This window comes from Lissotriton helveticus, chromosome 9 (assembly GCF_964261635.1).
Source record: "Lissotriton helveticus chromosome 9, aLisHel1.1, whole genome shotgun sequence".
NCBI classification, from domain to species: Eukaryota; Metazoa; Chordata; class Amphibia; order Caudata; family Salamandridae; genus Lissotriton; species Lissotriton helveticus.
In genome coordinates, this window is record NC_136070.1 from 970,079,665 (window position 1) to 970,096,964 (window position 17,300).

The window sequence follows — 17,300 nt, forward strand, 5'->3', positions numbered from 1 at the left end:
ACAGCAGACCACTCCTTGGCTGCATAGATTTTGCATTCATTGTTGACAAACACAGGAAACATCTCCTTGGTTGCAATGAATTTCCCCCATTTTTGAGCAGCACAGCAGAGCTATCCTTGGTTTCTTGGATCCTGCAGGCTCTAGCCGTGCTCAGCAGAGCTTCAGTTAACACAACCTACTCCCTACCGCCCTTGGAGTATTACTTTCCCCTTTAAACATTTGCTTAGAGTCCAATTCATTAAAATTAAGTAGGCCATTATAAATTGAGGCCATTTGCCGGGAACTTCATTAGAGTATTCTCTAAGAGCGAGGTATCAGCGGGTGTTGAGGTTTTGAGGCTGTTGTCGATTGTGCGTGGTAAATGTCACTCTAGCAACCAGATGTACCTGCAGCATCAGAGCCCCTCTGCGACATGGTCTCGCTTGGGATATAGCTTGATGAGGCTTTCAAGTCCTCGCGACTTTGAAGTCAGCAAGTTTTTTGGCACAGATTGCATATTCTAATGCCAGAGCAGGATGAAAAGGGTTCAGAAGCTCGAATATTTGCTTCCCAGACAGGCTGTGCTATCAACGTCCTAAACGATGCACCCTTGTGCTGGTCGCGTGTGGAGCTGTGACAAAGACCACTTACGGTCCATTGTAGACTGCAGCTGATGTTTGCATGCAGGAATAGCACCACAGGTGGACGTGACCACCCAAGAATGGGATTGATGCCTTATTGGAGTCATCATCAGCTTTATCATTAAGTCAGTTGCATACACTGAAACCCGCTGATGGTCTGTAATTGAACACGATGCAGGCACTATGCTGGTGCCGTTGCCAGATGCATTTAATAAGATGGAATCCTTTGATGTCCCATAATCAAACACTCTGCGGTGCCCTTGACTTATAATAAATAAATCCAGGATTTGTAAAGCATGGCAAATCACCTGTGAGGGTATGAAGGCACTGAATTGTAGGCACGGGGAGATTACGTGATTTGCCCAGGATCACAGGATGTTGAGCCGACGCCAAGACTTGCACCTGGTTCCTGCAGCTCCGATGTGGGCTGCTCTGGCCGTTACTAATATAGAGCATACTGTAGTAAATGTCCTCTCCACTGTTCTTCTCTGGATAGACTGTACTATGATATCTGTGACATCATAGAATGCCTGGGTGTCCCTCTGGCTCACAGTGCCTCTCTCTAACTTACTGTGGCAGTTGGTCATCTGAGGCTGAGCTGCTAACAGCTGGCTCCTGGTGGGGTTTACTTCGGATCTTGACCTGTCTACCTGACTTGGAAGGAACTTGCAATAAAGGATTTTAACTTACACAGTGGACTGTGCATCATTCATTTACCACAACTTGGCGACGTTTTAAAAAGGATGAACCTGCGTTTGAACTAAAGAAGCGACTACATGGAAAGGAACTCTTACTTCAGCAAAAAGGTAACGCTCAGCCGACCCCACCAGTGTCCTGTTCCACCTGGACAGCCGGCACCCTGGGCGCGTGTTTTTACTTTGAAGTTAGTTTGTCTATAGACAGCCTCCAACCTGCAACCTAGATGTTTTGGGGTTATAAGAGACTTTACAGCAGCCTTTGCCTACTCTGCTTGTGTCTGCCTTGTTTGTAGAAACGGGCGCTTACTAGAGTGACATTTTGTTTGAAACCTACGCACTGTCCCTTCACCTCGGAGGTCTGGTGAGACGTGTCGCATGTGCACTAGTTGGTGACTATTTTGCCTGTCTCTGTCCTGTGTGCGCAAACGGGCATTCATTTCAGAGGCATCTTATGTGGAATCTGAGGCGTCGCATGTACACGAGCGGATGAGACACAGACTCCGAGTTTTCTTTTTATTGTGCGATGACGATTGCCCTTGCGTTAAGCATTTAGCCATTAACAAAGCACGGTGTTGTGTTTTGACATCGTCTACTCACCGTCCTGGATGCTGATGACGGTTGGTCGACGGTTGGCCAGCAGCGATCTCTTCTCTTTCCCTGCTACCGTCCAATTGATGACGTGTTTAGAATGCATCTAGGAGTTAGCGACGGTCTTCCTCCGTAGCGAAGCCCCTGTGACGTCACACTGCAGCTTTCCGGTTGTCTTCGTTCAGCACGCTTTGGCGGTGAACCATCCGGCGGAGGAGTAACAGCGTGCCGAATCTTGCTCAGGATCAGCGTATTGTGTACTGCGTACTCTTGTCTGGTGCTGCGACTTGCAAATTGAAGCTCGAAGTATCCATGTGGTGTTCCCAGTGTGGCGTCAACTTAACACTGTGTTCTTCAATTTCCTGGTGTGAAGGTCATGATTTGTGTCGGCACCTAGCGAACCTGATCGTAATGATGGTCCTTATACACATCTCTGCCGCAGAGCCGACCGGAGTTGGGACACGATCACTGCCGGTGATCTCCGATTCAGAATTATTTTGGGGACTGCAAGACTCCTCCACAATTGAATGGAATGACCTTCTTGCGTTAAAGACCCGGGTGAGAAATCGCTCACTGGAGCTAGTGTTATTTATTTATTTGCGTAACACTGTTTGGTTCTTGTGGTTTCAATTCAGTTCTGGAAAGTGTTGTGTGTGTGTTTTAATATGGCAAATTTTGTGGGGCTATTTTGGCAAGTGTATATCCTGCGTTGGGGATGTCGTAGTTTCGGCTTGTGGGGTTGTCAATGTCCATCCATATGGTCAGGGTTGGTATCCTGAAGCGTACCCTTTGGGTCCTTGGGGGTAGTACATGCCCCATTGTTGTGTGCATGTGTGTAGTCATTTTTTAAATTTTGCTTCTTGGGGGATGTTGTGTCTTATGGCGTACCCTGCTTAGAGGAGGTTGTCTGTTTGCTAGTGGGTAGTCCATTCCCATTTTTGGTTACCACGATTACTGTCCTGCTGTGTACCCTTTTCAGGGGAGGTTTTGTGTTTGGGTGTAGTCCATGCCTCATTTTTCTTCCCAGGGTCATTGTCCTTATCCTGCGGTGTACCCTTTTTAGGGGAGGTTGGGTATTTGCGGGTAGTCCGTGCCCCACTTTTGTTCCTAGAAATATTGTCCTGCGGTGTACCCTTTTTAGGGGAGGTTGGGTCTTTGCGGTTAGTCCATGCCCCATCTTCCGTCCCAGGGTTATTTTCCTTACCCTGCGGTGTACCCTTTTCAGGGGAGGTTGTGTGTTTGCGGGTAGTCAACGCCCATTTTTATTCCCAGGATTACTGTCTTGTGGTGTACCCTTTTTAGGGGAGGTTGGGTCTTTGCGGATAGTCCATGCCCCATCTTTCTTCCCAGGGTTTTTGTTCTTACCCTGCGGTGTCCCCTTTTCAGGGGTGGTTCAGTGTATGCGGGTAGTCCATTCTCCATACTCTGCGCTGTACCCTGCTTTTGGTGGAGATTGTTTGTGCACTATGTTCTTGCCGAGGTCTACCTTCTTGCAGCTACTGGCCAGGGATTCATTTTGGTAAGATTTTGAGCTGTGAATTTATCATATGTTTAGTGTCAGTATATCTTTATCAGGGGTAGTTGTTTTTTATTTCTTTTGTGAATTCTTGTTAAAGGGGTTTGCTCTCTTGGATTATCTTAAGTGAATCTATTGTGGCTCTCCCAGTCTACACTCATTTTTATTTCTAGGGTCTTTACCCTGTGGTGTACCCATGTGTGGGGAGGTTATGAGTGTCACCAGCTAACTTAGCGGTTGGTCTTGTTTTTTCGAAACCATGCTGTTTCGTTAAGGGAGGGGGATGAGGCATATTGTGACATAATGTAGTTTTCTTTGTTAATTTCTCTGCTAATGATATCTCATGCTTACATCTCATGTCGTACATTATTACTTTTGGTTCATCTCAATTTTGTACTTTACTGCTGATGTTGCATTTGAGGTATTTTGCCGATCGTTTCCTTATTCTGTTCTTATTCCATAAGGGAAGAGGATGTGTAGTAAATGTCCTCTCCACTGTTCTTCTCTGGATAGACTGTACTATGATATCTGTGACGTCATAGAATGCCTGGGTGTCCCTCTGGCTCACAGTGCCTCTCTCTAACTTACTGTGGCAGTTGGTCATCTGAGGCTGAGCTGCTAACAGCTGGCTCCTGGTGGGGTTTACATCTGATCTTGACCTGTCTACCTGACTTGGAAGGAACTTGCAATAAAGGATCTTAACTTACACAGTGGACTGTGCATCATTCATTTACCACACATACCCTATAATCTTTTGATGGCCTGTAATTGAGCATGATGCTGGCACTGTGGTGACATCTGACGGGTGCAGAGCATAACTTGATATGCTTCAAGGGCCCCTTATCAAACACTGATCTGGGGTGAGGCCTTCATTTAGGTCTTTCCAGTCCTCTTTAGAGGTACTGACCTGTTTCATCTTCCTTTGGATCCAATTTCTCAGTTGTGCTGCAGGCAAGTCGTGAGGCATTGCCCCCTATGGACCTTCAGGGGTTCGCATGACTCTTTCCTTACCACTCTGGAATGACTAACTTTATGTTGGCCAACCTGTTTTTTGTGCCACCCTTGTCTCTGCAATGTTTATTACCATACTCTGTGGGGTTGTATCTGGACATCGCCTCTTTCTTGAATCCTTTTTCTCATACTCTTATCTCTGAAGCCTCGTTTCATCATGGCTGCAGCCATCATGCTGGAGTCTTGACTATCTCTCTTGGGGCACACATGCCATCATGGTCACCTTCTTACCACAAGCTCTCACCTTTATAAATGTCACTCAGCTATTACTCCATCTTGTAATGGTGCTACTTAATCATATCTTTAGTTTGTAAACACTTTGACACAATATTTCCCTGATTGAAGCCAGTATCATCCCATGGGCCGCCCTACCTTCTCATTAGTCTCTTCCACACCTATGAAAGGTTTTCCCGCCCTTATACCAAATCCAGCTTTAAGGTATCTTTAAAGGTGGTCGGTGTGCAAGGCTCCCATCATATTGGAATGTTATCCCAGCATTCAGAGTGCTTATATCATAAAAAGGCCTCTTTATCTGTAAAATCAGGGACGAGAGACAGCTTGATTACTGAAATGTGTTACTCACTTGGAACAAGGTTGTCAGTTTGTGTAGTGTTGAGTCTAACATGACAACACCACATTGGCAAATGTGGTGCTATAGTTGTAAAGGGGCGTCCACTTGTACGCACCTTTCGAGTTGTGTTCATGGTGTGTGATGGTCTGTGTAGTGTTGGATACTGTCTACATACGAAGAAGTCGTAGGTGTGCAGAGCAGCAGGTGAGGGGCAAGGGAGGCTCCCAGCACAAAAGTGTAACAATAGAAGCCCGCTTAGGCCATTGTTGAGTTGTGGTGGGTGCCAGATCATGGGCGAGATCCCCGTGAGGATTGAAGAACGCGTCTGCGATTGCGATGTAGGGACAGAAGGCTGGGGAGAGTAGAGGGCCAGCTGCCAAAAAACATTCATTAGAAGCTGCGAGCAATTGGAAGGAGCTCTGAGCCCAACACGGTTGGCATGGCAATCTCGTTATTTGTGACCACCCATGAGTAATAGGATCATGACATCACTGGCATTAGTAACGGCGAGGGATACTAGCAGAAGCGCAAGAAACAGAACCACAAGGCGTTCGTTCCTAGCAGGTCCAGCGAATGATATTTCTTACGGTACATCAATGTCCTCCTCTTGTCTAATTGTAAGTCAACGGGGTGCAGCGATGGGAGTATGGATGCAATCTGCCCCCATGCACTCGTTAATGATCTGGGAAAGTAGGGCTTGTGGTGTGAGTTGCCTGCAGCTTCAACAGCCGAACAAGCGTAAAGTAATGGCAAGACAAACTCTACGCCTTCTGTTGTACATCACATGTTTTGATTTTCTGTCATTGTACGTCAGTGAAGCGAGGAATCCTGAATATTGCTTAAAGTTCATGGCTTGGCTGCCTCAGGCTGAGACATATCCTTGTATGCAGTGCCAAGCCTTACTTCAGCAGGAGCAGTGCCAAACCTCTGCGGGCAGAGTTAAGTGATTGGGTGCCGCGCAGCGTTGCATTGACTAACTCAGTTTTAACTCATCGAGTGAGTTGCAGGGTAACATTGTCTCACACAGCTTTATATTCTGCAGCGAGTGGTACTTGCTATTTCATGCTGGATTTATTTATTATGTGGTGGGCAGGGGGTACCATGCCTCATGCAGGGTTTGGTCACACAGGTGGTGAAAGTGACTTTGCAGTAAGATGTATTAAATTCCTCTCTTTGCACCCCAGTGACTCTACAGATGGGGCTCGCCATGCCTTTTTGAAACCTGTTTTTGGACCCTTCTCCTCTGCACCAATTCTTGGCTTCTACTCTCTTTCTTCACCTTGCTGGTGTATGAAAGTACTCACGAGTCCCTGAAATGTGACTTGCAGGCTTGATACACGAAACCAAAAAATGAGTGAGTGAAGGAGGGTGTTACTTCACTCTTTTAAGCCATCAAACATGCTGCCTTATTTTTGGTGATAGAGCAAGATTAATTGTTGCATTGCTCCATGCATGCAGAAGTCAGGGTGATGTGCTTGGCTACACTCCTTCATAGGCAGTTTTGCTTCAGATTGCGGTGACGGGTGCGTACATCTTAGGCATGGTTAAGTCATGGAGAGGTGTGGCGCAGCGGCCAGAGCGGCTGACTCCAGTACGTGGGGCTCGCGGTTCGATTCCCGGCACTGGCAGCAGCCCAGCTCAGCATCATGTGACTCTGGGCACTAGCCCACTTAATTTCCCCAATGGCCCCCAGCGCCTAGATAACCCTTAGGGTTGATAAGTCGTCCTTTACAAATCTGGAAATATTGTAATTATTATGGAGTGCATCACATAGTCAAAAGGCCTCGTGCATGCCTCAAGCGGTGTTGTTACACATATTTAGCTGATGGGAAAAGATGCACAGGTACACTGCCTCATGCTTGGGTGGGTCACAATTGGAGGCACTCAGGCAGGTCAGAAGTGAATGAAGGCTTAGTACCCTAGTCAGTTAGCATATAGTCTAGATTTCCCCATTGACCTATGTCCCCAAACATTCATTTTCTCCACTTCCAAGCAATTTTTCCTTTCTCTACATTCCATCTTTCTATGTGTATATACCTAATGGACACTAAGGGCCAGATTACAATGTGAGTCGGAGAGCCTCCGGCCCCCATCGTAGGTTTCACTTTTGACTGCCGCATTACAATGCCAGTGGTCGAAAGTGAAACTGGCTGGTCATTCCGGATGGATTCCGACGGGCTCAAGGAGCCAGTCGTTCAGTCGGAGACCCCACCGTGATCCCCGAGGAAGGTGTTTCCGCCGTCGGGATTATGATGTCTGTTTCTGACAGGCTTTCCATGTCGGGCATTCCAATATGGAAAGCCTGTCAGAAAACGACTTTGGGGGCCTCTAGCAAGGCCCTCATTCCTCCAAGACCTCCTGTTGGGGGCCGAGGGGGCACTTTGGTGCCCCCCTGTTAATCTCTGCACTGTGTGGGTGCATGCCATGAGGTGCAGGGATTAACAGAATCTCCCATTTCTTTATGGGAGCTTGTGCTACGGCTGGTCTACAGCCGCAGCACAAACTCCCATTGAGAAATGAGAGTATGTGACTGCACCGTGAGCATTCGCATTGTAATACTGCGATCTGGATCGCCGACTAGAGGTATGTCTGTCTGGAATCCACGATGATGTCGGTTGAAGGAAACTCCGACCGACATCGTAATCAGGGCATTAACGTGAACCTGTTGTAATGCAACAGAGCATGGTACTATGTGGAGGAAACACAGGTGCAAGGGCATCATAGTCACAGGTAGGCAGAACTGGAGATACAATGGAGTGTAATATCTGTATTACCGTTCTGTGTGTGTAGCAGAAGACTTGCTGTCTGGTCTTCTTGCACTTATTAATTTTGTAACTGGCTGTATCATTGCTGTGCATGTTGCATTTGTCTCTTGCACTCTGTCATACAGTGAGGCATGGTAGAGCTTGTTGCTTTCAGGGTGATGCAGAAAATCCTGAAGTGATGCCGATGGACAGTGGGTGCCAAAGCAATTCCCTAAGCTTTGAGATCATCAAGTCATGCTTATTACTCAGGCCCTTGATACTTCCTGCGGTTTGGAGGACACTCAAGTGGTGCCACAGTATAGTTTAGGACCAATGCTTTAAGAGACTTTCTAAAGTCATTTTTGGGGAGGTAGAGGTTGACCCTGTGGAGCGGATAGAGCTGATGCCATACTGCCTGTGCCTTAAAAATTAGGCCAACAATGACAGTTCATTTCCATAAGTTTATGCGCTACTTTTGGAAGTCGGCGTGAACTTCTTTTTCAGGGGATTCAACTTCAAGTGGTTAACATTCAAGCTCGAATTTATCTGGTCTGTGTAACTACCAGAGTACCTTTTTGTAGAGCTATGCATCTACCGTTGATTGATGAGTCTTGAGTGTTTGGTGGCTTGGAGTATCCCAAATGGATTTGTGTAGATTGTGCATACATATCCTTGACACATGCCACTGTCGGGGGATACCTTGGGATATCCAGGTTCCCCAAAACTAGAAAAATACATAACAGATTAATAGTCTAACCGTAGTACCCTCCTTTAGTACAATGAAGATCTTATGGTCCTCTATCATCACTTCTGCTCACCTTCCTTTCACATACCTTCCTTCTCCTATAAAAAAGTATGTTTGCTGATGGTTATGAATTGGAATTCTTATTTTGTATGATGATAAGAGGACCCAGCATTAAAGCCTTTTCCAATTCTATGCACAGTAAAAGAAATCCCTTTACCTCACCCTATCATGTCATTTCCCTACCCAATTCCAGGAAACAGATTAATTTCAAGCATTCCAAAGTGAATGACATTAGAGGATAAGATATTTATCAAGTTAGGATAAATGTGGTTATTTCGTGGGATGTTTGTTGTGGGGCAGCCTATATTTGGAGTGCCAAAATTGTGAGGTGTCATTTGTCTTAGATTGTCCTTTTGTGGGGGCAAATCACTAATTGATGTCCAACTCAAGTCAGTGATTCATAGAGCTCTTTACATATTTTTCTGTCTTGCCTTACTTTCCGCGAAGGGCACATTTGCACCGTATGGTATTTAGGAGCTGGAATTTCATGGACGAGAGCGTGTAACATAGTACTGTAGTATGGAAACTGAAGTCCTTCTCTTACATGAGGTGGTCATTTCCTTGGAGTAGCTGCACATTCTAGACCCCCAAGAATATTATTCTTACAGGTCACCTGTACATGGGGGAGGCCGAGCATTTCATTCTCACACTGCAGTAACATACACAGGCAATCAGGGTATAGTTTTGTCACCCAGCAGCTGCACACAGAGCACCCAGTGTCTCATTCTCAGAGTTGTATACACATAGACGTTGAGCATCTCATTCTTGCAGAAAGGCTGTGCCCAAGAAGATGCAGGGAGTTATACTGTACCAGAGCAGCTGCTCACCGGGAGTCTCATGCTTGCCGAATAGTTGTACTCGGAGTACTAAAATTTATCATTCTTGCCAACGAAGAACAGACACAGGACCCAAGCATCTCATGTTGGGGAGCATCTGCCCCCAGAAAGCCTGAGCATCTCATTCTCACAGAGCAGCCGCACACAGGGAACCTGAGCATCTCATTCCGATAGAGCAGCTGCACACAGGGAACCTGAGAATCTCATTCTCACAGAGCAGCTGCACACAGGGACCATGAGCATTACATTCTCACAAAGCAGCTGCACATGATACACCTGAGCCTCTCACCCTCACATAGCAGCTGCACACAGGGAACCTGAGCCTCTCCCCTCACATAGCAGCTGCACACAGAAAACCTGGGCTTCTCATTCCCACAGAGCAGCAGCAAACAGGGAACCTGAGCATCTCATTCTCACCGAGCAGCTGCACACAGGGAACCTGAGCATCTCATTCTCACAGAGCAGCAGCAAACAGGGAACCTGAGCATCTCATTCTCACCGAGCAGCTGAAAACAGGAAACCTGAGCATCTCATTCTCACAGAGCAGCAGCAAACCGGGAACGTGAGCATCTCTCTCCTAGAGCAGCTGCACACAGGGAACCTGAGCATCTCATTCTCACAGAGCAGCAGCAAACAGGGAACGTGAGCATCTCGCTCCTAGAGCAGCTGCACACAGGGAACCTGAGCATCTCATTCTCACAGAGCAGCAGCAAACAGGGAACGTGAGCATCTCTCTCCTAGAGCAGCTGCACACAGGGAACCTGAGCATCTCATTCTCACAGAGCAGCAGCAAACAGGGAACGTGAGCATCTCGCTCCTAGAGCAGCTGCACACAGGGAACCTGAGCATCTCATTCTCACAGAGCAGCTGCACACAGGGAACCTGAGCATCTCATTCTCACAGAGCAGTCGCACACAGGGAACCTGAGCATCTCATTCTCACCGAGCAGCTGAAAACAGGGAACCTGAGCATCTCATTCTCACCGAGCAGCTGAAAACAGGAAACCTGAGCATCTCATTCTCACAGAGCAGCAGCAAACAGGGAACGTGAGCATCTCTCTCCTAGAGCAGCTGCACACAGGGAACCTGAGCATCTCATTCTCACAGAGCAGCAGCAAACAGGGAACGTGAGCATCTCGCTCCTAGAGCAGCTGCACACAGGGAACCTGAGCATCTCATTCTCACAGAGCAGCTGCACACAGGGAACCTGAGCATCTCATTCTCACAGAGCAGCTGCACACAGGGAACCTGAGCATCTCATTCTCACCGAGCAGCTGAAAACAGGAAACCTGAGCATCTCATTCTCACAGAGCAGCAGCAAACAGGGAACGTGAGCATCTCATTCTCACAGAGCAGCAGCAAACAGGGAACGTGAGCATCTCTCTCCTAGAGCAGCTGCACACAGGGAACCTGAGCATCTCATTCTCACAGAGCAGCAGCAAACAGGGAACGTGAGCATCTCGCTCCTAGAGCAGCTGCACACAGGGAACCTGAGCATCTCATTCTCACAGAGCAGCTGCACACAGGGAACCTGAGCATCTCATTCTCACAGAGCAGCTGCACACAGGGAACCTGAGCATCTCATTCTCACAGAGCAGCTGCACACAGGGAACCTGAACATCTCATTCTCACCGAGCAGCTGAAAACAGGAAACCTGAGCATCTCATTCTCACAGAGCAGCAGCAAACAGGGAACGTGAGCATCTCTCTCCTAGAGCAGCTGCACACAGGGAACCTGAGCATCTCATTCTCACAGAGCAGCAGCAAACAGGGAACGTGAGCATCTCATTCTCACAGAGCAGCAGCAAACAGGGAACGTGAGCATCTCATTCTCACAGAGCAGCAGCAAACAGGGAACGTGAGCATCTCATTCTCACAGAGCAGCAGCAAACAGGGAACGTGAGCATCTCTCTCCTAGAGCAGCTGCACACAGGGAACCTGAGCATCTCATTCTCACAGAGCAGCAGCAAACAGGGAACGTGAGCATCTCGCTCCTAGAGCAGCTGCACACAGGGAACCTGAGCATCTCATTCTCACAGAGCAGCCGCACACAGGGAACCTGAGCATCTCATTCTCACCGAGCAGCTGAAAACAGGAAACCTGAGCATCTCATTCTCACAGAGCAGCAGCAAACAGGGAACGTGAGCATCTCATTCTCACAGAGCAGCAGCAAACAGGGAACGTGAGCATCTCATTCTCACAGAGCAGCAGCAAACAGGGAACGTGAGCATCTCTCTCCTAGAGCAGCTGCACACAGGGAACCTGAGCATCTCATTCTCACAGAGCAGCAGCAAACAGGGAACGTGAGCATCTCGCTCCTAGAGCAGCTGCACACAGGGAACCTGAGCATCTCATTCTCACAGAGCAGCTGCACACAGGGAACCTGAGCATCTCATTCTCACAGAGCAGCCGCACACAGGGAACCTGAGCATCTCATTCTCACAGAGCAGCTGCACACAGGGAACCTGAACATCTCATTCTCACCGAGCAGCTGAAAACAGGAAACCTGAGCATCTCATTCTCACAGAGCAGCAGCAAACAGGGAACGTGAGCATCTCTCTCCTAGAGCAGCTGCACACAGGGAACCTGAGCATCTCATTCTCACAGAGCAGCAGCAAACAGGGAACGTGAGCATCTCATTCTCACAGAGCAGCAGCAAACAGGGAACGTGAGCATCTCTCTCCTAGAGCAGCTGCACACAGGGAACCTGAGCATCTCATTCTCACAGAGCAGCAGCAAACAGGGAACGTGAGCATCTCTCTCCTAGAGCAGCTGCACACAGGGAACCTGAGCATCTCATTCTCACAGAGCAGCTGCACACAGGGAACCTGAGCATCTCATTCTCACAGAGCAGCAGCAAACAGGGAACGTGAGCATCTCTCTCCTAGAGCAGCTGCACACAGGGAACCTGAGCATCTCATTCTCACAGAGCAGCTGCACACAGGGAACGTGAGCATCTCGCTCCTAGAGCAGCTGCACACAGGGAACCTGAGCATCTCATTCTCACAGAGCAGCTGCACACAGGGAACGTGAGCATCTCGCTCCTAGAGCAGCTGCACACAGGAAACCTGAGCATCTCATTCTCACAGAGCAGCTGCACACAGGGAACCTGAGCATCTCATTCTCACAGAGCAGCTGAACACAGGAAACCTGAGCATCTCATTCTCACAGAGCAGCAGCAAACAGGGAACGTGAGCATCTCTCTCCTAGAGCAGCTGCACACAGGGAACCTGAGCATCTCATTCTCACAGAGCAGCAGCAAACAGGGAACGTGAGCATCTCATTCTCACAGAGCAGCAGCAAACAGGGAACGTGAGCATCTCTCTCCTAGAGCAGCTGCACACAGGGAACCTGAGCATCTCATTCTCACAGAGCAGCAGCAAACAGGGAACGTGAGCATCTCTCTCCTAGAGCAGCTGCACACAGGGAACCTGAGCATCTCATTCTCACAGAGCAGCTGCACACAGGGAACCTGAGCATCTCATTCTCACAGAGCAGCAGCAAACAGGGAACGTGAGCATCTCGCTCCTAGAGCAGCTGCACACAGGAAACCTGAGCATCTCATTCTCACAGAGCAGCTGCACACAGGGAACCTGAGCATCTCATTCTCACAGAGCAGCTGAACACAGGAAACCTGAGCATCTCATTCTCACAGAGCAGCTGCACACTGAAACCTTGAACATCTCATTCTCCTCGAGTATCTTCATACAGGGACCCTGAGCATTACAGTCTCCTAGAGCAGCTGCACACAGAGAACATGTGTATCTCTTTCCCGCAGGGCAGCATTACAAATGTAGCGGAGTACCCCATGCTCACAGAGCAGTGATACACACACTCAGACCCCGAGTGTACCAATCCCTGGTGCATGTGCAAACAGGGAGCCTGAGTGTTTCCTTCTGACTGCTCATCTGCACTCAAAATTACTCCGTTTATTTCATTCTTACATTAGCACACAAATGAATTGGACATTGTCCTCGAATTCTCAAGGAGCAGCTGCACCCAAATACAAAGCAATGCAACTGCAAACAGAAAGCGCAAGTGCCACATTTAAGCTACTGGGCAAAGTTTGTTGTAGTTACTCATAAAGATGATTTGAAGAGCCTATTCTTTACTCATGTTGTATCTCTTCTACTTGCAGGTGCTGGAGAATCTGGGAAAAGCACAATTGTCAAACAGATGAAGTAAGCATGATCATTTTCCTTCTCTACTGCTGTCTCTTATGTGTAAATATTGTTGGTTTTCTGTAGATAAGATCTTTTGGCCAGTTTTATACACTCAATACACCAGAAGGAGTAGGGAGAATTAAAATCTGTCTCATGATGGCACCTGCTGTGTGTCCTAATACTGCCCTCACACAATTTTGTGACATGCTTCATCATAGGGCTGCTTATAATACACCCCAGCATTGCCCACGCACGGGGTGGAGCAATAGGGTGGGGGAAGACCATACAATACAACACAGAAAGAAACCATTATTTCTACAATGGCTGGGAGCATGATGCATACAACGCTGGTTTTTAATGCTGCCTGAAGGGCAACAGGCATGTGTGACAGATTGAATATCCATTTATTAGTACCTGATGAATGTGAATTGATCATGGGTGGTGCACCCAAGGTTTTATTGGGGCAATGAACGATACAATAGGATTAATTTGCGCATTTTAGAGCGCCTTACGCTTTTTAATTTCCCGTTTTGTATTTGAGTTGGAATTATTTGGTTTCTCCCCTGTTTTTATGGTTGCTGCCTCCTGCCCACTTACTCGCACCATAATATTGTAAAAGCACCGCTGTTTTAGCGGGTCCTGTCCCGGGGATCTGCTACTACGCCCGCCATCTTGGGAGCGAAGGGGACATTTCAGGGCGCCATCATTGAGCGTTCTAGCGCTCTTGCAGCTCGTGATCCGCCTACTTAAGGCGCTCTTCTCAGAGCACAGCGGTGACGCACAGCGGGCGCGCCTTCCCTGCGCCTGAGTCGTGCCAGAGTCCTGCCCGTCTGCGCTCGTCAGCGCATAGGAGGCGTTCGGCGTGGCTGGACTCTGTGCATTTAATAAGATGGATTTCAAGTATTCCAGGAAGGATCTTCTTAGGATTCGGAATTTGACCACTTCTTGTACGCACGCTCCTTTATATCCACTTTGTGGCCCTTATGTTTGTTCTTGCGGTAAGTTCTTATTTTCTTCCCCTACCCCTATTTTAGCTTCTATGACGCCTCATTGCTTAGTGGATTCCCTGTCTGCCACTCCCGTTATACATACTTCTCATTTAAAAATCTGGCATCTTAATGTCAGGTCCTTGCCCAAACATTACCAGGATATCCATGACTTGTTATCTCTGGAATCTCCTGATATATTTTGTATGACTGAAACTTGGCTACAGGACGAGGCCACGGCCATACCTAATCTAGCACTTCCTTCGGAATATGCTATCGTTACGCTTAATCGCAACTCCAGAGGTGGAGGTATTGCCATGGCTATTAAGTCCTGCTATCCCTGTATTTGGAAACCTCTGGACATAGCTGGTTGTGAATGTGCGTTTTTTGCTATTACAATCAACCATCATTTCACCCTATCTGGACTGTTGATATATAGACCGACAGGCAGTGATGTACTATTTAGGAAAGCGCTTCCTGAACTTGTCAGTTCCCTTGCGGTAGCCTCAGCCAACTTTAGCATCATTGGGGATTTAAATCTTCATTTTGATGCCCCTGATACTCCAGCGATTTGTGGCATTCTTGCAGACCTAGAGGCTCTTCAGCTCCCGCAGTTGATCCTCCATCCCACGCATGAGTGTGGCCATATTCTGGACCCATTGTTTACCAACTTGAGTGCGGTCAAGGTCAGTTTGCCTAGACTTATAGCTTGGAGTGATCACCATCTGATCGAGTTTCAGGTTACCACTAAGGACCATCCTTTTAAAACATCTGACAGAACAATTCTTAGACGTCCTTGGAAAAAACTTAAACTTGCGGATTTTCACCATCTCCTGGAGTCCTCTCCTTTGGGTCCGTTTGAGGATGTTGAGTCCGGTTATACCCTTTTTTGCGACTGGGTTACTAAAGCCCTTGACTCCTTGATCCCTGCGGCTTGGAGTAAGAGCCGCCAGTCAGAATCCAGCCCATGGTATAATGATCCCTTACGGCTTCTGAAAGCTACTTGTAGACAAGCAGAGAGAGCTTGGCGCAAGACTTATGAGGTGGGACTGAAAACTTTTTATCTTGCGAAAGTTAAGCTCTATCATCGAGCTGTTTGCAGGGCTCGAGCAGCTTATTACTCACAGGAATTTAATATTAGCCCCAATCCCACAAAGCTGATCTTCAAAGTTTTGAAAGATCTTACTGCTAATAGAGTTTCAGTGCCCGAGGTCTGTTCACCATCACACTGCGAGGATCTCGCGGCTTTCTTTGTGGAAAAAGTGACTAATATTTACCGCTCCTTCCCTAGTACTACGCTGGTAAGTGAGAACCTGGTCCCCATTTCATGTACTTTTCGATTTTATCGACACTTCCAGTTCTCTCGGAGGAGGAGTTTGATAAACTGGCGGTTAAAGTGAAATCTGGATCTCCTGTGGATCCACTTAGACCTGCCCAGCTGAAAGACTCAGCTGCCTTCTGCTTACCCCCTATTCGTCATCTTATAAATCTATCCTTCTCTTCGGGTAAAGTCCCTTTGAGATGGAAACAAGCTCACGTCACTCCCATCCTGAAAAAACCACCACTGGACCCTCTCAAACTCGAGAATTACCGTCCAATCTCCCTCCTCCCGTGGGCTGCGAAGGTGGCAGAAGCCCATGTCAACGGCATTCTGTCCAATCATCTTCAGACCGCTAACATTCTGGACCCTTCACAGAATGGCTTCCGTGCTGGGCACAGCACTGAGACCGCACTCCTCTCCATGGTTGAACACCTGCTCGCAGTGCTAGATGCGGGTCAAACGGCGGCTCTGGTACTATTGGATCTCAGTGCCGCCTTTGACACTGTTTCTCACGCAATACTTCTGCAGCGGCTGGGAGAGGCGGGCACAAGGGTCTGGCGCTGGAATGTTTTCAATCGTTTCTTTTCGATCGTACCTTTCGGGTTTCTACACCTCCCTTCGAGTCCAAATCCCACATCATCGAACAGGGAGTCACGCAGGGATCAGCATTGAGCCCCACGCTTTTCAATCTTTGTGCGGCCGCTGGCTGCTGTCACCAAGCTTTGGGACCTTACGATGGTGTCCTACACTGACGACACGCAGCTTGTGGTTGCACTTAGTGGGGACTCTGACCCTGAGGCCTCCAACTTCCGTGAGGGTCTCAGTGCGGTGGCAGGATGGATGACGGCTAATTGCCTGCAGCTCAATGCGAAAAAAACCGAGGTATTGATTGTGGGCAAACAGAGTAATCTTTGGGGTTGGCCAGCTGATCTGGGCCCTACCCCTACTCCAGTTGTCGAGGTGAAAAATCTGGGGGTTTGGCTGGACTCTACGCTTAGTTTTTCCTGCCATACAAAAAAAGTAGCTGCGACCTGTTTTGGTATCTTACGTGGGCTTAGGCCGGTGTTGACATTTTTTGATGCTCCTACTCGACAACTGATAATTCAGGCAGTTATATTGTCTAGGCTCGATTATGCGAGCTCGCTGTTGCTTGGAGCCAATCAAGCCGAAATTACGAGATTGCAGCGCGTTCAGAACGCTGCAGCTAGGGCTCTAGTCGGTCTCCCCAGATTCTGTTCTGCTAGAAGTACTATTTTCAAGCTCCACTGGCTGCCTGTGCTTCAGAGGATAGAATTTAAGACCTTATGTCTTTCTTTTAAGATATTGAAACTTGCTTCTCCTCAGATACTAGAGCATCTCATTATCCCTTACATTCCTTCCCGTCAGCTGAGATCCTGTGGACAAAATTTAGCCGTGGTTCCTCGCTTTTTGAAAAGTAGGTCC

At 47.9% G+C, this 17,300-nt stretch overlaps 1 protein-coding gene across 1 annotated transcript in view; it reads left to right on the top strand.

Annotated features, from left to right (window-relative positions):
* The window catches only part of GNAI2 (G protein subunit alpha i2), a 465,915-nt gene that overhangs the window by 240,280 nt on the left and 208,335 nt on the right, over window positions 1-17,300 (top strand). Inside the window, exon 2 of the mRNA XM_078661258.1 lies at window positions 13,526-13,568. Within this exon, the coding sequence (XP_078517384.1) occupies window positions 13,526-13,568 (43 nt within the window). The remainder of the gene's footprint in view (window positions 1-13,525; window positions 13,569-17,300) is intronic.